This window comes from Pholcus phalangioides, unplaced genomic scaffold (genome assembly GCF_987345545.1).
Source record: "Pholcus phalangioides strain wild (caught in Gottingen) unplaced genomic scaffold, Ppha-v1.0 ptg000011l_1, whole genome shotgun sequence".
Classification (NCBI taxonomy): domain Eukaryota; kingdom Metazoa; phylum Arthropoda; class Arachnida; order Araneae; family Pholcidae; genus Pholcus; species Pholcus phalangioides.
Window position 1 is genome coordinate 16,469,915 of NW_028301604.1, and position 25,597 is coordinate 16,495,511.

Here is a 25,597-nt window from a genome sequence, read left to right on the forward strand (position 1 = left end):
CATCAAATGAAGATTCTCGTCTGTACCTTCCGGCCAATGATTTACCGTCGTTCAGTGAAATTTCTAGAAGGAAATTCCTGACGGAGAAATTAACAATATAGTATTTAACAGTGTTATCTTCACCTTCCGCTGATTTATATCGGTTTGTTGGCGGGATTTTTGGCGAGTAGATTTGTTGCTTTCAAGATCAACGAGTTTTTAAATGCTTGCCTCATATGAAAAAGGCTGCCCAACAAGTTTATAAAGCCATTTAGTTGATCACTTCTAGCAACAAGCGTCCTTGGACTTGGTAATCTTACGGTCAGCGGCGAGTGACTAAACTGAGAAGGTAACTTTCACTTTTGTTAGTATTGTGGTGATGAGAAGAAAACTTTAATGGACGCGCGTGTTTGATGATAATGTAAAAATTTTTGTTAATGATTGATCCTTTCAATATATAATAATATATCACTATATAAGGATGGAGTTAACTCGCATAGAAATTATACATGATTTTTTCTCCTTTTGTGAAATGAATCTTACTGGATTGAAAGAAATGTATGTCCGCACACTTCTATACCTGCAGTAGATGGCTCCAAATTCGAAAAACTTGCGGTGTTAACAGGGCCGCAACTAAGGGGAAGCAAGTGAGTCTGGTGCCCTGGGTGTAGGACAAAAAAGGGAGCAAATTTAACCCTTTAACCTCTCTTTCAGCATTACAAGGGGGCGCCTAAATGCGTACGTGCCCCGGCTGACCAAGTATCTAGTAGCTGCCCTGTGTATTAGTTTTTGTAACCTTTTTTTCTAATTTTTGCTGAATAATATGAGTAGAATATGCACAAAAGTATCCACGACTTGTATGTATTTTTTACGTATGAAACACTGTGTATAATGAGCTTCTCAGTGATATAGCAGTACTAGTGACAACTTTTGAGTTACCTTTTTGAAGAAATAAGCTTAACAATTTGTATAATAAGTAATCAAAGTCCACAAATTGCCCAACGAAGTGGCTAAAAAAATTCCCATAAAAATATAGATGTTAAATTACATAAAAAAAAAAAAAAAAAAAAAAATGCACAAACATAAAAGCAATTTTTACGAAATAAAACTAATAACTGAAAAATGTATAACACACTGCCCATAAGAAATTATGGTTGTCTTCATTTAAGTATGGATAGCTTCTCAATTTAACTATGTATTAAATTACGATTTATATTTGGAGCACCAAAATCCTAATATGAAACGTGTGCGGTGAACATTTGATAAATTGCTTTCGGGGCAATCGCTGCAAGTTGATAAAAACTATCATTTTGATCTAGTAAGACATGGTAACTAATATAATGATTTTTTAAGATGTGCCTACGAGCGCTGTCTAGGTAGGATCAATATGACGTTGATTTGAAATCCCGCAATACGTTGTTGTCAATTGGAGGATAAATAATTAATAACCCTTTAGGATTTCTTCCGCTCCGCTTAAAGTCTCTGTAAAACGCCGCATCTTTTTTAATAAAGTAGGCTTTATCCCAATTTTCAGCAGGTGCAAACTAAGGGGTATAGAGAAGTGTTCCATTGAGAAATCAACTTTTTACAAAATGTCTGGATTTGTCAATGCTAAAATACGAGGCTTTTGAAGAGGCGAGATATTTCGCCAATGCCACTTAAAGGGTTAAGAGGCAATTTTCGAGATAGATTTTCTATAAAACTGCGTTTTAAATTTTGTTTTCACGAGCGATAGGTTGAAAATGTAATTGTCTATTTGGGAGAGATACTTTAGAATAGTAGAGATACTTAGATAGAATAATGCAGGGCCGTAGTGTGCCTTTTCGGGTCCCCGGGCCAGACTTTTCCTTGAGACAATTCTTGAAAGAGTTGTCATTATGCAAAATAAGTGAATTTTTTGTGGTCCTTATTTTGCTCGGGGCCCTTGGGCAGTGCTCCTGTTGCCCCAGACTAGTTACGGCCCTAGAATAATGTAAAATAATATGTAATGTTCGAGAATTCAATTTTGAAAGTTTCTCAACTTCTTTTTTTCCTCTCAATGTTGTGTTTGCCATTATTTGAGGCGTAAAGTCTCATTGTACTGCTCATAAGCGGATACAGCCCCATCTCGAATAGGGGGGAAATTTCCACCTTCGCCCTCCCGCTAATGCCAATAATAAAAAAAATACACTGGAGGGGGGGGCGTTTTTGCCCCCCTCTGTATCCACCTATGGTACTGCTCAACTCTACAGTGCTTAAATAATTGAAGGTCGCTTGCTTTTCGAAAAAATAATTGGATTATATAGAAGCGGATCTCTTACCGTGTTTAGGAAAACAAAGCTTTACCATTTTTGAAAAAGTAACATTATCTCCAAAAAAATGTGTTCCCGTATTTTTTTATAAAAATCAATTCTTGAACATCTGCAAAAAATTCCTTAGGGGAAAAGTCAACAGGAAACATTTAAAAAACTTTCTTGTTTGTATGACGTAGTTTTTTTTTTTGTCTTTTTATCAATAAATTTTCCGCATAAAAACGATAACTCTTGTCTCGAACACGTGCTCAAAAAATACGATGTTGCCTAGCTAATTGAAGTTTTATCAAATAATCTAAAATCTTATTACTGTTGCGCAATCTCAAGGTAAAGGAAAATTTTCCATGAAATTATAAATATAATGGGTACATGATAATTTCATTCTGTTCCGAAATTACGCGATTCAATTTTTAATGATTTTATTTAAAGAAAAATCCTTGTAAAGGTAAAATAACTTTTCTCCATTATCTCATGAGTCGCCACGATTCACATCAGGAAACCATATAAATATTTATAATCTTATTTAAAATCATCTGCGAATAATTAGTTGGATAATTTACTCCAACAATGCTACTCAAATACAAGAATGCGTTGTATAGTAACTATATTGATCTCGAAACTCTTGTGAAGCTTCAGTTAAATTGATTCATGCTTAAAATTTAAGGTGGTCATACATTTCTTTCGGTTATTAGAGTAGCGAAAAATGCTTTTCTTTTGGATCTGTTTATAAGTATATAGCATACTTAATCCATAGTAACGTAAGCTCAGTCGACATCTTGCCATTGGACTCCATGGGGTATACCTTTCTAACAAAAGCGAATTGCTTTTAAACAAAACTTGCATCTCGCCAATGTTGGTGAGAGGGTTATCTAAGAGCCTTTAGTTTTAACAGTGACAAGAGTGCTGCAAGAGCCCAGATACTTGTGTTGCATCGAGAAGAGAGAATCAGCTTTACAATTTTCCTTCCCCCCCACCTCCCATTTTCACCTGTTGAAAATCGGAAAGCCTGTTTCATAAAAACGTATGGTATTTTTACAATAGATTGTGATCTGTTATGCGGGTTGAAGGGTTAAGCTGTATTTTGGTTTTGAAGGCTAGCTATAGTTTCACTTCATTATTCGAGAATATAATATTGAGAAGGTGTGTGTGTATCTATCTATAAAAAAACAAATCTGTGGGGGGTTATCAGCAAGGTAATTTTCCAATGCTTAGTAGGGCTAATTAGACCGGGACTTAGATTTTAAGCCAATTCTAAACCATTGTTCGCGTACTAACCCGATCTACCGTATTTTCCTGCGTATAATCCGCATGCGAAATTTGAAGAAAGAAAACATCCACGGCAGCCTATTACCCGCAGTATTTAAAAAAAGTAAAAACCCTGTTTTTTTCAGTAATTTAATCCATTGGTACACAAATTAATGAAATTTATTTACGATGCAATAGTATTATTTACACACGAAGAAAAATTTACAGTTCAATCAAAAACCTTCAAATTCAGACTCGTCAGGCTAACATTTTTTGCAGATTGTCCGTAGCGGTAGATAATCCGCATTTTTAAATGTTTTACCACTTTTTTAACAGATAATCCGCGGATTATGCGAAGGAAAATAGGGTGGTCCAGCCTCCCCGATCGCACCGTCGCCACAGTGGTGGTCGGCTGAAGTTGGTTTTCTGTGGTTACCAACTTCGAGGTGCGAGCTAATCTCCCCGTAAAAAGTCTCGCCACAGAGAGCAACAGGACTACAACACAATTATTCAATCATTACACTTCTCTCATAGTTAGAGAAATTGATGGCAGATGGAAGCACTAAACACAACAAGCATTACACGGAAAGAAACTTTACGTCAGGTTCACTACACTACACACACATTCCAACATGTGCCAATTCGTTAGAAATTCCGCAGAGGAATATGGACGAGGTGTATGAGTGGTGTGGGCGCGGTAACCCAGGTCGATAAGATACTCGCCTAAAGTACCAAAGGATATTTAGGTGTCGCGAGTTCGATACCCGGTTCGTCCTTGTCAGAAAACTTTCCTGACACGGGTACAACAGAAACGATGACATGACCACAGAAAAAATTGCTACCGCAGGGAGGAGTCCCCCCCCCCCCATCGAGGGATTAGCGCACCGACCTTTCGATGAGTATAAAAAAAAAAAGCCTGCCGTTCGGAACCGGCAATAGATTGTAGGTCCCGGTCTAATTAGCCCTCGTGTTCAGAAAATGACCGTGGTGCAACAAAAATTATCAAATGATCATGAGTGGTGTAGTAGTAGTCTTCCCCGATCGAGAGGTTGGTGCGCTAACCACACGGACGTCAAGCGACGTTATATATAATTGGGAAGCTGATAATTCCGTCACGAATGTAGTTATTCAAGGATCATAATGCTTTTGTCAATGATCAGTGATACGATTTCCAGAGATAGCAAGCACATATTTGGACAAGTTTCTATCGGATTTTAATGCATTTTAACCCTATAATGGTACCTATACGCAAAGGCGCAGACATGAGGAAAACATTGGGGGGGGGGGGTACTAAAAGTTACTGGTTTTCCCGTATACACGGAACTCTAACACGTACGAATGAGAGAAGGTGCGTTGAATTGGTTTTTCAGAAATGATTGGGGGGACTCGGCCACCTTACAAAGGTGATTGGGGAGGGGGCTCAAATAACCTCAGCCCCTAGGTTCCGGTGCCTATGCCTATACATCTAAGAGACGTAGTTACGTATAAGTATTATTAAGCATAGGTTTTTAGGTACCATTGTAGGGTTAAAATTTTTCCATCTTTATTTTTTTAATTCTTCACAAAATTTTAAATTGCTTCATAAATGTTTTTAGTTTGAATGCTTTTTCATTTATCAAGGTTCATAAAAAAAAGTTCTGTCAGTCGGATAAATATTATCGGAAGTACCATTTCCAAATTAATATCGCTAATTATGTAAGAGTTTTATCAGACTATTATTGCCTGTTTAATAAACAAAAGTGGCTTAATCTAATCCAAAAATTACTCTTACGGTTAGTTTTATAACCTTTGGTAAAACATAATATTTTCGACCATTCTGAGTGTCTTCCCGAATCAAGTAGACTCGCATTCACTGTATTCTTGCAACCTTAAAGTTTATTCTTTTAAATAGCTTTTTGCTTTCTCAATCGACTCTTCACTTTATTGCGTTTGCAACATATTTTGATCAAAATCGAAAGATTGGACCCATGCAAAAAGTTCAAAAACAGAATTTCATGTTGGGAAATATTAATCTGAGTACATTATTCTTCTGAGTTGAAGTGTTTCAGAAATGCGAGCATAGGCACTGGAACCTGGGGCTGTGATTATTTGAGCTCTCCTATATTTTTTGGGGGCTCCCGAGCTCCCTTCCAATAATTGAAAACATAATGCAACGCATCCCTTTCGTATATGGGCTTGATCCTTCTCCAATGTTTTCTTCATGTCACGCCTCTACTTATTTTTTCTGTGCTTGAGCTTTAGGCCTGCGATACACATGTTACTTAGACAGATTCGTCGTAGCAGATGTAGTTAGGATGTGCATTGTCTACCACAAAAAAAAAAGTACATAGCTCAATTAATTGATATTGAATGATGCGTGGTAATTGTGTGTCTCGATTTATGTTCAAAAAATTTTCTATTTCTTCAACGAATGTTGAAATTTTGAACAGATTTTTTTTTTACCGTTAAATGAAAAGATCTCCGATTGCTAGATTTGTCACAATGACACTATCACAGATGTTGTCCTGTGGCATATGGAATGTCTGGATCTACAAGCAGAACAGTGTTTCTTACACGTCACATTCCTCTACGGTAGTGTTTCCCAAAGTGGGCAATATCGCTCACTGGTAGCATAGGCGGAGAAAGTCTAGGGGGCACGATGATGTCAATTCATATATGCATATATACATTAGATCAGTTGACTTCACCTTTTCACGCTGGGGGGCAATGCCCATGCCTGGTGGGCGATGGAATGGTCCGGGGAGCGATAGAAGCTACGGATAGAACTACGTATATATGCATAGGATCCTATGGATTCACTTGAGTAGGGGGCGATGAGAGGAAAATTACTGACGAAGGAGGCGATGGAACAAGAAGTTTAGGAAACTATGCTGTTCTATGGGGAATGTGTCTTTTCTTTCCTAATCATCTTCGCTTGGTATCCAGTCATTATAATTCGTATAAATAACGGAGATGTTCATCGTTTCGATGTCAGTGTTTCTTGGTCTTTTTGACCCTGCCCCGGCTTTTTGGACTATTTTCTTCTTGCTACCCCGTCTTATACAAAGCCCGCACTCTAGGAGCGAGACATTTCTATTTATTGAATAGATTTGAGTAAATTTTTAGTCTTTTTTTAATAAATGAGATCGATATTCGGATCCTTGGATTCGGTGAGCTTCCCTCTTGGGGAAGTTCTACGCAAGCTCGTCAAGACATCATGGGGGGGGGGGGGGAGCAACAAAGGGATGCTATAGGGCCCTTACCAAGCTGGAAGTAACAGATTACAAGTGAACTCTTTGAAAAGCATAGTATCAGATCTCGCCGTTTAGGTCCCCCTATGGACATGGGCTTATGCCTGGTTACGAGCCATGTGTTTAGATGCACCTGGTTCTAAGAGCAGTTCTACTGGATTCTGAAAGCAGCGAGAATTTTCCCACCATATTTCACTTAAATCTAACGTGTTCTAATTCATGACTATCTGTAGGGTGATATAGGTATGGCAGGATGAGATATTGATGCAATGTGTGTGGTCGATAGATATCGCAAAGCGTATGATGGAAACGCAATTAAATATTCATATTTTCTGTGTACAATATTGATAAGCTTCAGATAAAACTACTTTAGAGATTCATTTTGAATCTCGACTTTCCATAGAAACCTGTTATAACTGGAATTCATCACCGATGCTCAAAAGTTAATCAAAACCTATAAGGCAAGTTTTTCATATTCACTTGAACGAGCTTGTCAATTTGTCGTTTTTTAAATAATTATGGGTTGGATATTGCCTAATGAGCTAATTGTTTTATTTTTCATTTCAGATTTTAACATGCATGAAGCGTTGAGAGTGATCGGCTATGTGTTATTGGTTCTGTATCATTGGATTGAAGGGATGATTTTCAGTATCATACCAAGAAGTTTTCGTTTCAAAGACGTATCTGGAGAAATAACTCTTATAACCGGAGCGGGAAGTGGAATCGGTCGACTGATGGCACTGAGATTCGCAAATAAAGGTGCCGTCCTTGTCTTATGGGATATCAATGCCGAAGGAAATGCCGAGACAGCAGAAATGATTCGCAAGCAAGGAGGCCAAGCAACAGCTTACCAAGTAGATATTTCTGACAAAGAGTCCGTTTACAAAACTGCCGCGAAAGTCAAAGACGAAGTCGGTATTGTAACAATACTTGTAAATAATGCTGGAATAGTTATTGGTAAGAGTTTATTGGACTTGCCGGACGCTTCGATAGAAAAAACCTTCACAGTCAATGCCATATGCCATTTTTGGGTGAGTGAAAAAAATATTTTCTATAAGAAATACGTATTAAAAAAAAATTCGTTATTTGATTTCGACTTGAAACAAATTCGTTAAAAAATGCATAATCCATATTTTTTTTTTGAATTTTCAATATATTTGAACTGATCTAAATATAGAATCGCATACAACGGAATCGAAACTAAAAAGCAATCGGCAGAACCACAAGATTTCTAAAATTTCTACCATCGTGGCAACTTTAGGAACTCTATCTTGAAGACCGGGCTCGATACCACCCAAAATTGCCGTTACGCTACTCGGAATAAAGAGCAAACGGGACTTTTATATCTTCAATACAATTTTATCTACAAAATATCTCACTGAGACAGATATCCGCACGCTGTTCTCGTGCACATTTGAATTAGAGAAGGATGGGGCACATATTTTGAAACTTAACCCCTTGAACTGAAATGACGAGTCCAGCTTGCCATGAAATTCTGTCTTAGCAGTGCTGCTTGAAAATAAATTGCAGTTCAAGGGGTTAACATTCAATAAATATAACAAAACTTCACTAGTTCCTTTACGATAGATTACATTAGATTTACTTCTACCTCAAAGCGGAATAGAATACATTAATTTTAAAAAAAATTAAAATATAGAAAGTTACTTTCTAATTCGTTTCTTTCCTCCAATCCGTTACAAGTAATATTTTCTCCAGGTTTGAAATCGTAAGTATTCCGTATTTTCCTGCGTTTAATCCGCTGATTGTACGATAAAAACATTGGAATTTCTTGGTACGGGCTAATGTCGCTACTTATCTACAGATTTTTTTAAGAAGTCTGAATAGAAATGGACATTTTTAAAAAAATTCAAACTAATTTTTTGAAGATGGCGTATAAATGAGTAAAATTCTGCACTTTTTTTATTATAAACATGACAAATAACCCCTTTTTATAAATATTTTTTCAAAGTAGCGAAAGTCCTGCTGTGTCACACGCAGGAAATTGCGGTACATTTTAAATTCATATTTATATTGAATATTAAAACTTTATCTCGGACCAAATAAAAATCTGAATTCGAAACAAAGGTAAGTTATCGTTATGGCATACTTTCAACTTGCATTAACGGAAAATAGAACCAGTTTCAACAAGGGTGATACACAATGCTGTGATAATGTTCCACCATTATCACAGCATTGTCACAATTGTTTCAATTATCACATTCTTTCAATTAATTTCACATAACGATAACAATGCAAACTTTGATCTACATCTGAAACGCGCGTTATAAAACAATCAAGTTCATGACCTGAATTTCGTGAAAGCGATAAACTTTCGTTTTCGAGGTGTTTAATGAATGGTGTATTGCACCGAAGTTTCACAGCAGGGTCGGGTGGTCAATTGACCATGGAATATAATTAGATTAATACTCATTGTCGACTCTAATAGATTGCGGTTTTACCTATAACAGAATAAAGCATGTTATAATAATAAACATAATATATTTGAATGAACACATCTTGCCAGATAGCTCTATCAGATTTGTCATTCACGTTCCCTAGCACGTGTTTCACTTTTTGTTTTGGTCCACCGGGGAAAGAAAACCAGGAAACCCTTCCTTCCATTGGCCTATTTTTCCTATTCGATCAATAACGTGAATTTGAATAAGACCGCGCGTATTTCTTGCAAGAAAAACTGTTCTACGTTTACAAGTTTTTGCGCCGAAGTGATCGTTGGTTATTCTAAAATAAAATTTGTAAATTAAGCTAATTTCAATACAATTTCTCTAATTCCAGTATTGGTACGTTCCTATTATGTTCTTGGAAAATAATCGCTTTGAATATAACTTGCGTATCTGACAGCGTAAAGAACTAATCATTTTAGCAGTTAAACCGATGTCTTTATGTGACTGGAAACTTCCTTTATAACCTTGAGATAATCTTATCCGTATGCAGCTGAATGGGATCAAGTTTCTGATGACTTGTTCTGAAATTCAAGTGATGAAATCTGTATAAACTACACTAGAGTACTGAGCTAACTCTAACTTTAATCGTTATAAATTATTTTATACATATTTTTTCGTTAAATATACCGAATGAAATCAAGATGCTCACAATAAAGCTGAAAGACCACCGATGAAGATTTTGTAGAAATAACTAGTGCAGCTGAGAAAATTGGAGAGGAATAAACTAGAATGCAAGAGATTGAAATTTCTTTTTTACATATTTCGAAAGAATACATCGATACAAATACAACACAAAACTGTTTTTCGATTGAATTTTGGGTTTGAAGCCTCATACCTACATTTTCAAACCATCTTTTGAAACGACTTGTTATTTTCTGTTTTATCAGGAAATTATGATGCTTTTGGTCTTAAAACTCGATGGGGGGGAAAAACTCCAACAAATCGCACAAACCAATAAAAACCAAACGCGACAGTGAAAAGATGGTCAGTTTTAAGCTAGAGCGCATAATTCTCTGGAGGCTGCCAAATGTATTTTGCTTGCCACGTGATGCAATATGGCAAGTGCCGATTAGGGAATGAAAGTTGTCTATTATCTGGGATAGTTTTTTCAAATTTCCAGTGCACTCGCTCGCATACAGTGATGGCATGTGACGTATGACACCACTAGTCACTCGTGGGAAATTTCCCATAGCTTTAAAACATCAAACAAAAGAAAAATTTGAAAGGGAAAACATTACAGCGTAATATAACTTACATGGTTTAAATGTACGCAGTCGCTGACCAAAGGCGGGAGAAAAAATTGCTGGAATTGCATTGTTTCTTTATTCATCCAAATGGTCTGAATTTTTTTTGAATGATAAGATTCCGTTAAAACAGAAAAAACAGAACATCTTTACGAGTATCGGTAACAAGAAAATATTACTTTACTTTTAAAAATCCTGGAAAGCCTTTGTGTTCCGCGACGTTAAATTCTGCAGAACCTCTAGAAAGTTCCGTGAAAGATTTTTCATGAGTTCCTCGGAACACCAGTTAGAAACCCATGGTTAGGGGTGGAACTAGAGGGAGGGAGGGAGGGGGGGGGTGAAAACTGACCCTGAATTTTTAAGTTGGCGGCCGGCTTATGTGAAACAATGAATACTGATAAAATTATCGAATTTTAAAGTTGCGGGGGCTGCAAAACTGTTTGTCCCGGCGTGAAAAATCCTAGTTGTGGCACTGCCAGGGATTAGACGCGGGTTAATTGAATGCGAATACAGTAATATGGATTAGGCAACGCCCCTTTAGCTTATAAAGGTTTTTTATCTAAAATGTAAGGATTTTAATTAGTGAAAGTTTCTCAACGCTAATCGATTGTGAAATATTGATATTAAATGCTGTTTGTCGCCTTAAATATTTTAGTGTATAACACCAACACAGTCATATAACTTTCAATTTTAGAAACTTTACGCTGGGACCTAAACTATACATCCTGCAAATTTTAATGCATCGGTGACCGTGTGAATTTAACATCTTCACTCATAGGGTACCCTTACACTTAGATATTGTTCGAAGATTTAAAACATTAAATTGGACTCTTCTATGTTTTTTGTACCCTTTACAATTTTATGGAGATGATTCCTCCAGCTTTATTCATATCAAATGACTTCGCAAATATCTAGTAAAATGTAAACGTGACTGCATTTTTGTGTGTTCGGTTTTGTAGATCGCCAAAGCTTTCTTACCAGACATGATAGCCAGAGACAAAGGACATTTAGTTACTATTTCAAGCTTAGCCGGACTCGGAGGACTGCCCAAGTTGACAGACTACTGTGCTTCAAAATTTGCAGCTGTTGGATTTCTTGAGTCTCTAGCATTGGAATTATATTCAGAAGGAAAGCGAAATATCCATACCACCACAGTCTGCCCATTCTTCATTAACACTGGAATGTTTGCTGGGGCAAAAACAAAGTGAGTGAAGGCTTGTTAGGTCAAAAATGCAGTTTAATGATGAAATCGCATATTCAATTAGTTCATTTAAATAAACAATTTAAACATGAGTTATATTGAGCTAGAGGTGGTAGAACTTTTTTTTTAAATATAACTGCATTACAATTTTACTTTTCAGTTAATTACGTTCCCATTCAATTCTATGATTTGCAAACATAATTAAATTAGTAATTTGCAAACATCATTCTAGATTATTTGGTATGTTGGGACCAGAACATGTGGCAGATGAAGTACTAACAGCTGTCTTATGCAACCAAAATCTTGTACTGATTCCTAGGCTGTTTTATTCACTGTATACACTTAAAACGTAAGTAAATAAATTTTATAGACATTCTATTACCTTTTTAAATAGTTTGTTTTTCTGAAAATCTGACTGGCCTAAACTTTAGCGTCAATTGCTTACAAGTCAATTTTCTGTTATGTGGTCTGTAACGTATTCAGTCTAATTTAATTATATGCATACGCTTCATTTTGAAAAAGAGCATATATTTACCGCAATCGGGCGGCCGCACAGGGCGTCCCTCAGAGGGGCGTGGAATCCAGGATAACATTTGCACGTGTCGGAGTATTACCGTACATCTTATTTCAAAATTAGTATTTTGATCACGTTGCTACATAATGTTTTTTAATACATTTGTGTTTTTGGAAAAATTTCGACTTGTGAAGAAATTCTTTGCTCTCTATATCTCTCTCTGTTCCGGGAGCCTCCCAAATGCCAATGTTCTGGCCCCGGAAATAGTTCCCTTCCGAAAACGCTCGTACACTCAGAACCCGTTCCAATATGCGCATCCCCTCGCTACGCTTGGAACGTGTGACGCACGCACTCGTTGGCGTGCTGCTGAGTCTGATTTTAGTGTCCCACGAGCACTATTCTTCGTATTAGGTAGGGGTTTGTTGTGCAACTTGTTGTGAGTGTAGACATACCTTTTTATGGTGAAGATGTTTCATAACAATCAACATTATTTCGGTGATTCACTCTAAAGCCGGATTTTCCTAGGAGTAGAACTTTTTCGCCGTGTGCAGCGTGAAAACCTGCTCCTAGGAAAACCCGGCTTAAGGAAGAATTTGTTGCGCTTTTTAAAGCAAGGTGGGTTCGGGTGCTCTTGCTAGCGCAGTGAACGGCATCATGATGGAAGCAATCGAGTTGTTTTCATTTTTCTAGAGAAGATTGCCTGTCCATATTCATTAAGTGGAAGGCCTAGACCTTGTAGCCATTACAGAATCTTAGGCAAACGATGGGATGAATCATTTGTACACATCTCGGGATACGATACTTTTTCAAAAATAGATCTGATAGGAAAGCGGGTGGAGTCAGAGGCGGCTCGAGCTTACCTGCCGCCCATGAAGATTCTTGAGGGAAGCTGACAGGGCTATACCATAGGGAACCCTTTAAAAAAAACCCACGCAATTTTTTTTTTTAACCTAGCGGAATAAGTGACCATACGTCCCGCTTTTAAAATATACCGTTTTCCGATCTAATCATTTCACCATTCTTAAATTATGGCAGGTAACTGAGAATTCACATTACAGCTCTTGTTCAAGAGTCATCATTGCTCCGTCAGACCAGACACGACCCAGGCTCTGTCCCGCCCGGGATATAAGCCTTTTACCCGTGTGGGTTGATACTGGCAAGAGTCATTATTACTGGCACCTATCCTGTAAAGAAGTAGTATAACGAGCCGACTTTTATTTAAAAATATTTTTTAAATAAGTTTATGGTTGCGCCAGGTATCGGACAAGTAATGAACCTAAGTCTTAATTTAATTTGCCTGCATTTGACCGTTTCAGAAAAATTATTCAGGGCATGAAAACGCACACTTGCCCCTTGTGATAAGTTCTTGATTCTGATATTACTGTCCCAAGCTCTGTTTTCTTCGTTTTCTCAACATCTTTGTCGGCAAGGTGTGGTTCAAAACACTGTCATGTGCAGAGGAGTATTACAGAGGAACTTGGTGGGCTATAGCCCAGGACGGCAAATTTGAGAAATGAGTGGTGAAAAAAATTAGTATAATGGGAGAAGGGCGCCAAAATTTGCAAAACTATAAAACCTTTGCTCAGAGAGTGAGGAATTAGGTCGGTGAGTGACCAAACGAGTGACGTAGAGCTTGCGAGTCCGTGAATGACAAAAAACCAGCGTACAAGCATGAGTGACCGAAAGAACAAGGGGCCAGGTAGGTCGGTGAGTGACAAATAGTGACAGAGCAAGATACCAGGCCAAGAGTAGGCTGACCATATTTTCTCGAAAAATACGGGACACTGGGATTCCGAATACGGGAAAATACGGGATATCGCCAAAACCAAACAGTTGCCAAATATTGTTGAAATTACGGAAAAATCACAATGGCGGGAAATGATGCATTACTGCAAATTGCAGTGGATTAAAATGTATTCCACGAAAAAAAAAAGTTGTCAAAGGCAAATATGGGAGATTAATATTCCCATATATAGCTGTAATTGTTGAAAAATAATTTGAATCTTTGACTTCAATAAGGAATAAAAATTCAAGTAGGCTTCGTGTGAAATACGGGAAAAACCGGGACACTTTTGCCAGAAAGTCGGGACTGTCCCGGGAAATGCGGGACGTATGGTCACCCTAGCCAAGAGGGAAACGGTGACGAAAAAAGTAACCGAGAAATATGGGTCCATAACTGAGTGGGCTATAGCAATACCTTCTAAGGCAGGTGGTGTTGGCTCTAGCAACACCACCTATAGAACAAAGCTTGTGACGTCAACGAAGGCCATTTTTTCTATTGCCATTGGATATACTGAAAAAAAGGAAGATATCGCACATGCGTCGGCCTGCTATATCCAATGGCAATAGGTGAAATGGCCTTGTTCTGTAGGTTTCGGCTATAGCCCATAAAATTTAAGAAATAACTTGTCAAGAAAATTAGACTGGGATGGGAGGAGGGCGGCAAAACTTATAGCCCAACAGTCAGCTAAACCATGAAATCCTCCCTTACAACCTGCCGCAGGGATGCACCGCACTCCTTGCATCCTCGCTTAAGCCACCCCTGGGTGGAGTCTTGATCTAAGTGAAATCATGTTTGAGGCTAGAAAATGTAACGTACAGAGAAGTGATATTGAAACTATATTGCAGAGGTCTTCAACTTTTTCCCACTCGCGATTATTGCCTTTACCCGTCCTCAGAAGAGCACCCTTACGGCAATTTTAACATACGAATGCATGAAATTAGGATGATTTCAATCCTTGAATGCAATTTTTACAAGGCGTTTTAATTGGAAAGTTCTCGCAAGCACGAAATTGAATATGAGCATCGAGCACTCTGGTACATCAGGGAGCACTGTGGGGCTCCCCAGCAATGGGTTGAGGATACTTGCTATATGGATTGAGCTTGAAAACAAAAAGCTCCATAAGCTTACTATAGGAGTTTGTTATAACCCACCTAATCGGGATCCAAACTACATTTTCAAGCCTCATGAAGAAATTTTGTACGTGAGTAAATATAAGAGGGTAGTAATATTAGGTTCTCTCCCACAATCGATGACAGAATAATTAAAATCCCTTATCTGCTAGAGATCAATGAGATTTTCTTTTAAGTTGGTGCTCGATAATTTCTTGTATCGGCAAGTGACAGAAGCTACTGGGGCACTTTGATTCTCATTAGTTCTTGTTCAATATGTTTCGGTTGGAGTACTAGTGATCATCGGGTTATTAACTATTTTTGTTGCTTTTTCGTGGATAAACAAACAATAAAAGAATGGTTCCTTGTTTTCGGCGAACTAACTTTGAAAATTAACCCTAACCTTTCCTTCAGAATTTCGAAGACCGGGTAGATATCAGTGGGTGTGGTAAGTCAGTTTGAAGAATTCGGAACAAAACTGTTTTGCATGTCACATCCTTTTTTTTATAAAAAGCGGATTTGTTCATAGTACCCCCTCTGGATCACAGATAACATGCGTAATCTTGAAAAGAGAAGAGCATTCAGAGAATACAAAAGTGGAAGAGGGGCGACTTGTCATTTACTGAAAGACTGTCATCGAAGAGGGTGATTAGGGAAAGCAAAAAGGAAGTTGAATCTCTCTAGGCTAGAAGACAACATTGGTGCTGAGACAATCATTTTTCAGGTATGTCATGACAGTTGCTTTCCCCCCCCCCCAATAGAAAGGGTGTAGAGTAAAGAGCAATGTAGGCATGTGTAGTGCTTTCAATTTTTTTCTCGTCAGTTTTAACAGAGAAAGTGATATCCAAAGTATGATGTGTCGTGAGGTGATAAAGCCCTCAACGATATTCAGGTGGAAGATGTGGAAGTACAAAAACTTCTAAAAAATGTATGTGCTAGCACAAAGGACCAGATAATATTTATCCTAGAGTCCTTAGGAAATGTGCAAATGAACTGTTGGGGGCCAGTAGCACAGATTTACAGAATTGGTATTGCTGAGGGTATCGTTCCAGGGGATTGGAAGCTTGCTAATGTGGTTGCGATATTTCTGCTTCTATGATAACGTGACTAAAGCTTTGGGTATGGTAAAAAATGTCGATGTTTTTATCTTGATTTCCAGAAGTCATTCGATTGGGTTTAACATGGTAAACTCTTGAAACGTTTGCATGGGATTGGTGGAACTTGAATTTCATAGAATCGTGGTTGAGAGATTGGTCACAATGGGGAATTTTCTGATTGGACAGGTGTGAAGAGTGGAATTTCTTCTCAAGGAAATGTTCTTGTCCCCCATATTTTTTACTTTTCATAGACAAACTCGATCAGGGTATCGATGGGATTGTTAAAAAATTCGCAGATGATGTGAAGTTAATGGAGGGTAGTTGGGAATCGGTGATTGAGTTGGACTGGAGCAATTCTCTCAGGATTGTGGCATGGGTTAATGAATGGAGCATGACGTTTAGCGTTGACAAGTGCATGGTCACTCATTTTGGTTCGTAACTTTGATAGATGTAACTAGGGTCAGATTTTTTTTTTTTCGAGAATTCTCATTGACTAGCGTCTTAGGTTTTCTGAACATTGTTCAGCGGTGGTCAAAAAAGAGAATAGAACGCTGTTTCATTTTCAAAAAGGTCCATCGTGAAGCTTTATCCTATATACGGAAGTTGGTTTTTTCCCCCTCCTTTATATACTCTATCTTTTTACTATATGCATGTAAGAGCGAAAGAACACATAGGGCGAGGGTGGAAAGAGGACTAATAAAGCTCTTTATATATGTTATACTTTAATACATATTTTTCTTTCTACCTTCCTTTTTCTAACGTGCGGTTAGATTAGGAAAAGGATACCAGATTTATCACAGATTCGTCAAATATAATCTCTATTTCTTGCCAAAAGCTTGTACATGAAGTGGTCAACATAGGGCCACCTCTATCCTACCCAAAACTTTCTCTCCAGAAACAATTTTGGAGCTTGAAGCTTTATCACCGATGTGGTGCTGTAACAAGCTACTAATTGGTATCTCTAGTATCAGCCCCAGACGCTGAGAGCAGCTCTGGGACAGTGCTTCATTTACTTGCACATTAAAGTCTTCCCCCCCCCCCCCACACACAGTTTAGGTAAAATATATATTGAAACTAGTTTTAATTGATTAGCAGCAGAGATAATCCAAATAAATCTCATTTACTAATATCATGTATACCTTGTAATGTTAAAGCGAATTAAGAAAAAAATCTTATTTGATATACGTTCCAAGGTTGGTCATGGTCGAGTAGTGTTTCAGCTCCATCATTGCACTTTGCGCAATTAACAAAGAGGTTCATCGTTTCGTTCCATATCGCCATCTGGGGGCTAATTCGTTACAAGCTGTTGCTGAGTGAGGAGGCTGTCTATTGCAGTCCTGTTCAGCCCAAAAAGAACACTGTTCTTAGGAAAGAAAAATGTCTGTCCCCTCTCTAGCCAAATGGTAGAGCTTTCGCCTGGAAAGTGCGAGGTTTGGTGGTTCGATTACCCACAAAGAAATGTGACTTTTCTTTCCAATTATGTTCGCTTGGTATCCAGTCATCTACTTCCAATAAGTTTCCTACCTTATCTCCACAATCTGGTCCGTCGAGTCAAATCTCCCAACTTTTCATCTTAACTCCTAGTTTCAAAAACCTTGCTGCTCGACTCCAAGAAAAGCCTTCACTAAAATTCTCTTTTGGGGAGACTTGGAATGCCACCCTCTCTCTGTAACTTCTTGACCAATCGAGAAGAGCACGCAGACAATGGTGAAGGAATGTCTGTGGGCCTTCAAAGACATGGACCCGGAAGAAGAGTAGACATCTCTGGGAAAGTTTTCGAATTTAGAATAGAGAAAAGACGCTTGTTCAAACTCTAGGAAGAAATTTGAAAGTTTGCTGAAACAGGTGATAGAATAAGAGTCTGTGAAAAGAACAAGTGGTTTCAGCTGACAGAGGAATGGGGCCGAAGAAAGCAAGTAAATTCAAAGGTTGACAATGAAGAAAGCCCTAGCTTAACAAACTTGAAAACTGGTTTGCAATTGGTGCGATTTGATAACTCATTATTTTCCACAATTTTTGTAAAGCAATGAAAACTATTTCTTGCTGTTGTAAAAACTTCTTGCATGAATTTTTCCAAAAATTCAGTTTTTTATACAAAAAAAATGTACTGTGAATAATATATATATACGAACTAGGGTAGAGATATACTAGTGAAAGGTTATCAACTTTTCTTGCGAAAATGTTAATGTATTAAAATAGTAAGCATATGATTGAAATTTTATAGGCTGCTTCCGACAAAGTCGCTTCTAACACTGCATGAAGCATTTGGCGTCCCATCATCGATGACTAAATTCCAAGGCAGGAAACTAAAAGCAACGTGAATTTCATTTGGAACAAGACATGCTTTTTGTAATCTGTTCAAGAACAGCTAAAAGCATATTCAAAAAAGTTGTATGTATGTAAATATTCTGTATGTATAACTGACAAATCATACAGCTTTCAACTTTTATCTCAATGATTATTTTACATCGCTCAACTTGTTCATAGGTTTATCAATACATTTAAAGACTTATTCATTTGATGTAATGCATTTATTAGACTGGACTTTGTCTTCGAGAATACATTTTTACTGAGCGTTCATTGATATTTTTTTTATTACCATTGTACTAATCAAGTGTTGAACTTGACAAACTTGAACATTGACATTTTATGTAGAGAAATGTTTTAATAAATACTGTACAAAAAAAGTAATTTTGTTATTTGCAGAATTGATTTTTCATGCCAAATGGTAAAAGAAAAATCTGCTTAGTTTTATGGAAATGCAAAATTTGAACTACTTTCGGAAACAAAGTTATTTTTTTATTCCAACTAAGCAGCCTATTTTCCCACCCCTCAATGTTTCTTCGTGTCATTACCATTAACTTTGTTCAACTCGGGGCTTCGAAATAAACACCTACAGAACAAGGCCTCCGCACGAAGCTTGTGACGTCACTGAAGGCCATATCTTCTGTTGCCATTGGATATACGACAAAAAAAAAGTAGATATCGCATGAGTGCGCGCGTCTGCCTTCTATATCCAATGGCAATAAGTAAAATGGCCTTAAGTGACGTCACAAGCTTTGTGCAGATACCTTGTTCTGTAGGTGGTGTTGGTTGATCCACATTTTCGCTTTTGAGTGAAATGACATTAGGCATTGCTATAGCATTTATACTTAAAATAATAAACGCTAGATTAAAATTTTGATTTGTTAAAAAACGTTGGGTATATTAAGTAAATGGTTCGTCATAAATAAACATTGAATTATAATTCTGTCTGGAAGTGGTTTTAATTCTGCAGTCAGTCTTTATTTCATTGATCTCGTTTCCTATTGGCCAAGAGTAGTGGCTGCATCCTGGTCTCACTATGTTCTTAGCCTAAAAACATAGTGAGATGAGTATCTAGGCAAAATGGCTCCTTTTTTAAAAAAAGGTACCACAGACAGGAGCAGCCTCAAATTTTCTGGTATGACCTTTATCGGTTGCAGTTTTCCCATAATCTCCCACATACATTGAATATAATGGTAACCGATACCATAACTTTCGTCCCCAGAGCGGCCACAAACTCTGTGGAAATTCCCAATGTTTCTCTTCATATCCACAATTCATGTTATACCACTTGGTGATAGAGCAATGGGCAAAATTTGCCTAGGCTTTTCTCTTACGGGACACCAAAGGATGAGTGCAACAATTCAGTTTTTACACAAGTCTGCATACTTCATATTTTTTAGGTAGCATGTAAAACTTATTTAACTTCATGAACTTTTTATAAAATTTTATATTTTGTGCCACTATTTTATTCAGGGCACTTGAAACATTGAAGGGGAGAAATGTTCCCTAATTTTTTATAAGCAGATCTTCAAAACCTTTTTTCTCAGATGCACATTCATGGCTGCAACTAGAAAAAAAAAAAAAAAATTGCTCTTGCCCAAGACCAGTATCTATTTTGGCATGCACCCCCCACCATAACTTAATGAGAAAAGAGTAACTCTGCACCCTTCTTGGCTGAGAGTACCAGGCCCAGCTGCCCTGTCTAAATTGGAGCTCTCAGACCTGCCAACTTTTGGAATCTGGAGATTTTCCAGTGGGGGGGGGGGAAGAAAGAGAGTGACCATGCACCCCCAGACCTGATCAAAAAAATTTTTGGGAAAAGTTATTTAAATCAATAAAAGGAAAGTAACCCCCTTTCTTCCAGGTGGGTTCCTGAGCAGAATATAACAATGCACGAAATTTACATCTCTTCTAAAAAGCAACTTTTGATATGAAATATGAACAGAAACCAATGGAATTGATCAATTCCCAATAAGAGGCATTGTATTCTATGCTATTATGAACAGACATGGGGGGGGGGGTTGAGCTCCCTCCCAAATGCTATGAATAACAAAGAAATATTAGAAGAATGGCTCAGTACACTGCGCTATTGTGACGGGATGAAGATAAACATATACCCTGTATCTAGTGCTATGGCAAACGAGAAATTAGCATGAGCTGGCGAACTTGTTTCGGAAACATTACACATAAAACCTCAATTTTCCAGTTTTTAAGGCCGTTGCAAAACGAGCATGAGTATCTGTATGCCAAAGTTGACGGAATGTACAAATTGTCAGATAAACGCTACTTTTTTACAGATGAACCATTCCCATAATGGGGGGTGGGAAAACATCTATCATTTGCTGCGAGATTCTCGGACAACTCCCACTGTAGAAATATTTCTCTAGTTCATTCTTCATTCCTTCCCCCAAGCGTACGACAAAAATTACAAACGTGCAGCTGTTTGTAATTTTTTTTAATCTAAAATCGAGAGGAAACCCCAATTTTTGGCAAAAATCTGGAGGAAGAGAAAAATCCGGAGAGTTGGCAGGTCTGAGCTATGTATTCATTTCACAAATGATTAAAAAAACAGTCAACACAATATTAATACAAAAATATTTATTTGAATATGTTATGAATTCACTTGAGCTTTAAACTCCTCTGTTTGGAAAATCTTTAACTTTATAAATTCTCACCAACCAATGTTCAGTAGTGTATGCTTCTTCCAAAACATCTAGCTCAAAATCTTTGTTCCCTATTTCTGCATTTCTTACTCTATCATAGCCCGGTGGTTTTCCTAAAAATGTAGGGAATGCATATCATTAAATAAATCGATTTTAAAATAACTTCCTCTATAAATGAATGCCACTGTTACAGTAAATTGAAGTCAAAAATTACAATAAAAAAAATTATTTTAACGTTAACAGCACTGTTAAAAACGTATAAAAACATTGTGATTTTTCCTTTACCTTGAAACAGTTGCAAAATAAAAAAGGAGTTTGGATGACAAAGCAGGGGACTGCAAAAAAAAACTTAAAAATAAAGGCTTCATTGAATAACTCTATGTCAACATCTTTACTGGTGATGATATATTGTGATCATCTTTGAAACATCTATAATAGAAGAGATATGCATAACTATACATATGCCTTCCTTCAAATTAGGAAGAGTTCCAGGATTCTCCTTGTACACTGATGATTTTCTAAAAGATCCATAGCCAGAAATTCACCAGTGTTGTGTCAGAAGTCTGAGCTTTCCAAGCAAACAAAATGCTGGGATATACTTGTCACTGAAGTGTTGTACATAGTAACAAATGTTTGACAAGCGTGTTAACATACAGCGGAGCTCCATCTCACAACCACGTTAGAGATTTAGGAAATTTTTCTGCTAAAACTCCTGTATTGAAAGTTGCCCATTAAATAAATAGTTTTATATATTCCTACCTCTATGATACGAACTGCAAAGATGTCCACAATATCTTACTTGCAATAAAATGTCATCGCACACGTTGAAAACGCGTCCTGCAAATGCAAAACCATTGAACACACTATCGATTGATATTAAGCCATCTGTACAACCGCCATGAAGCACTGGGAGCCATATTAATAGTGGGCTCGAAAGAGCCGAACAACGTTGAATGGAGCGAGGTGTAAGTGAACGAGCAGTCTGTTCCATCGGTTCAACGATCGGCGGCAACTGTCGAAATTGGCAGTTTGCTGTCGGAATCCACACGCATCGCCAGATGGATGTGCATCAGAAGAAAACACTGTCTAAATAGAATGTGCACGAATGAGCCCATTTTTTTACTGATTGCATTATCGCACGCAGACAAAACATATCGACGCAGGTAATATAAAAAAAAAATTAGAAGCATTTTTTTACATACGAGAGCCGAAAGCATCGTGTAAGGCAGCAGTTCTCAACAAGTGCTCCTTGTGCACTCTCCAGGGGCTCGAGGAAAATAAAAAACCAGTAAAATTAAAAAAAAAATAATTATAAATGGTAAAAATAAATCAGTAACTTTGATGAATAATTAAAAAATTGGCCTATGTGGCTCTACCATAGAATTTTTTTACTTAAAAGGGCTCTGCGAGTCAAAAAAGGTTGAGAACCGCTGGTGTAAGGGGTACAAACATAGTCCAGCCGATTTTCCAATTCTGGCAGTCAATGCCCCATTCACCCGCACAGTAGGTGGCTAACAGGATTCCAGCCCGGAGACCCGAGATAATTCTCAATTTTTTTTTCACACTATTAAATTCACTATACGGAAGCCAGTGAAAAATCAGGCCTGAGCCTGCCGAAGATCTGAACTTTAGGGTCCTACTGCAGGATGTGGGGCCACTAGACCAGTGGTTTCAACCTTCAGAATTCTGTGGCACGGTTGATTTCTTTCTTTTGATTGGAATGCCCGGCCATACACACTATCAATCGGAAATAAATGGGTAAAAATGAAACAATAAACCACTCACAGCCCAGTTTGGCCCCACTAGACCAACCAAGGGCCCTTCCGAAGGACAGCTTTGACATATTCCTTTTCCTATTCCCATTTTTCGAAGTCTGATATTAGACGCTTGTTATTTGCTCCATTGTCATGCTTTGCAAGTCGATCGTGTCATGCGATCATTGTCAAGATCGACATGATTAAAAAATAAACTTTCTTCTTTCACAGGGGAAAAAAATTTGTGTCCTTTCACCTGCCCCCCCTCCCCAAGGATGGGGCGAACAGAGCTGAGAGCCCGGGACAATCACTATCATTGCTTTTTCCTGCTATAAAGTCACAACAGACCCCCACCCCGTGAAAACTCTGGCTTGGAACCTGCCAAAGATCCAACAGCCTATGGGAGCTGCTCCACAATGTTGAGGGTCATGATGTCTTTCCTAAGAAAAACCAATATTGTTCCCAAGAGGACTTCCTATTGCTGTGGTCAACCCCTCCTCTAACAATTATCACATGATCCTGAGAGCACTACTTTACGGGAATATTACAGATGTTGAAAGGTCCAGACAAACAAAGAAAAAAATATATTTTTTGTTCATCCAGGGTAACAAATTTTTTGCCCCATCCATATAATGCCTGCCCAATGTAGAGTAGCTACACATTGACATTGTTCTTTTCTGCCCACCCATCCATCCCTCCAGGACAAAAAAGAGAAAAGAAACCTGAGAGAGAAGAAAAAAAATATTGAATGCCACAGCTTCTCTAAAGCCTAAATTTTAGGGAAAAAGATCACTGGACAATCAAGAAAATTTGTGACCTTCACTCAAATTTTGGGACTTTTTCAGGACTTCCGCCGACATTTTTCTCATTCCGTGATGGTGACACCTTGAATCATATGCACATAGAACAAAAAAAGCTACAAAAAGTCCTTCTGCACTTGGCATATGCAAAATCCTTAATAAATTTGTCAAACTGTACCATATTTCGAACACTACTCTGCATTGAGCAGACAGAGAACTCAACTCAGTCTTTCATGGGTTATTGCTGTTCTCAAATAATTCTTTATCCCAACAAATTTGAGATGAAGTGAGACATAACCTGAGCTTAGTAAAGGCTCCAAACTGGATGATTTCCTCTTTGAAAGTTGGTCGTAAACGCCATTTTTATTCAATCTCAGCACAAACACAAATTGAATATAAGGATTTCAAATGTTTAATTATGTTTAAATAATTATCTTTAATATAGGGTGGGCAAAAAGTCAGTATAAACTTTAAAAATTCATAAAAAACCGGAAAAATAACCGAAACCATTGCTGGGTCATGAGAATTTTTTTAAGACAGGAAAAAATAAATAACTAAAAAAAAAAAGCCGATAGTTGGCACTGACGTACACAAGTCAAAAGAAAGATATGCAAATAACGAACAGAATGCCTCCAAATCGTTTATTACAGCACTGTGTTCTACATCACCACCACCACAGGGGATAACACATTGCAGGCAAGTCACAAATTCAGCAACGGCAGAGTGCAGCAGGTCCACATACATGGTTTACAATGGTGAACTGGTTGTGGATTAAGAGTGCAAGTTGTTATAACTGTCACATTTGCATATTTTCACCGAAGTCGCTCATACCAACGCCACCTATCGGCTGCTCTTTTAGTTTTTTTCTTGCCTTAAAAAAATCTAGTGACCTAGTTATGCTAACCCTGCAAACCGTTTTTTATTTCGGTTATTTTTCCGGTTTTTATTCATTTTTAAACTTTATACAGACTTTTTGCCCACCCTGTACATTTTAAAATACCTTAAAAATTAATATTATGGCACAACATGAATGCATCTCAAGTATTAAATTATTGTGGGTCTATTAATTTTAATTTGAAATATGTTCGTGTTTTGATGTCAAGACAAATGTTACTGAAATCACTGGGTAATAATCTGGGTAAGCAATGATTAATTTCTCAGCATCAGATAGATTGCATAAATCCACTGTGACTTTGAATCTGTCAATATACTAACTGATATGCTACCTTGAATTTTTTTAAGGAAACAGACAATTGATCTAATACATATATGCTCAACCCATGTCTCGCAGCCCAAAAACATGGTCCTCAGATTCATCTAATGTGGCCCAAGACCTCAAACCTAATTCTGTAAAAATGTATTGAGCTGCACATTTACAGATGAACTAAGTGACTTGTGGCTCAGTACCAGATCACTTAAGTAGCTTTCAGCACATTTTTAGACCATTTAAGCAATTCATGGCACAGGCCAGGGTTCTTCAACCTTTCAGACATTATGGGCAAAATTCAAACTTCCAATGATGCCTGAAAGCAACTTCAAGTCATTATATTCAGAATTGCACGGTAGAATCCATATTCAGTTGTACAGTAGTGTCTTAACTGATTGCCCCACACAATCTGAGTATAAACAAGCGCCCAAAATAATTGAAGATTTTTATTTATTCTGACACCATTTCTTCCCTCAATTCTGAAATTGTGTGTCACTAATTCTGAAATTATCTGTCAATTTTAAATTTATCTCTGTCACCAATTCTGAAATTATTCCTGTCACAATTACTGAAATTCTTTCTTTTATCAATTCTAAAGTAATTTTTTACAAAATTTAATCATCTTTCAATGTTTCTTAGCTATTTCCTAAAAATGGTTGCCATGGCAGAAAGCTTCCAGGGCTATATTTGGCTCGCTGGCCATGCATTGAA

The 25,597-nt window shown here is 37.6% G+C and overlaps 2 protein-coding genes across 3 annotated transcripts in view; one reads left to right on the forward strand and one right to left on the reverse strand.

Annotated features, from left to right (window-relative positions):
• Positions 1–205: 205 nt before the first annotated feature.
• On the forward strand, positions 206–19,402 carry LOC149080136 (short-chain dehydrogenase/reductase family 16C member 6-like). Of its 2 annotated transcripts, none has more exons than XM_089239150.1 (5): positions 206–328; positions 7,313–7,776; positions 11,411–11,655; positions 11,885–12,001; positions 18,380–19,402. In XM_089239150.1, exons 2-5 carry the CDS (start codon positions 7,321–7,323, stop codon positions 18,474–18,476), a joined length of 915 nt encoding a protein of 304 aa, XP_089095276.1. In that variant the 5' UTR covers positions 206–328; positions 7,313–7,320; the 3' UTR covers positions 18,477–19,402. The 2 variants fall into 2 exon arrangements, with proteins under 2 accessions (XP_089095276.1, XP_089095277.1); XM_089239151.1 differs by lacking the exon at positions 206–328 and adding an exon at positions 7,143–7,206.
• A 1,643-nt stretch (positions 19,403–21,045) lies between these two features.
• Positions 21,046–25,597, reverse strand: part of Stt3A (catalytic subunit 3A of the oligosaccharyltransferase complex) — a 77,967-nt gene continuing 73,415 nt past the window's right edge. Inside the window, exon 15 of the mRNA XM_089239152.1 lies at positions 21,046–21,238. Coding sequence (XP_089095278.1) covers positions 21,093–21,238 — 146 coding nt within the window. The 3' untranslated portion in view covers positions 21,046–21,092. The remainder of the gene's footprint in view (positions 21,239–25,597) is intronic.

Bases quoted from the DNA above. Each gene is read 5' to 3' on its own strand.
- LOC149080136 (XM_089239150.1), top strand. From the start codon at position 7,321: ATGCATGAAGCGTTGAGAGTGATCGGCTATGTGTTATTGGTTCTGTAT. The intron at 7,777-11,410 runs GTGAGTGAAAAA...TCGGTTTTGTAG, and splicing joins ATGCCATATGCCATTTTTGG to ATCGCCAAAGCTTTCTTACC. The intron at 12,002-18,379 runs GTAAGTAAATAA...GAAATTTTATAG, and splicing joins TCACTGTATACACTTAAAAC to GCTGCTTCCGACAAAGTCGC.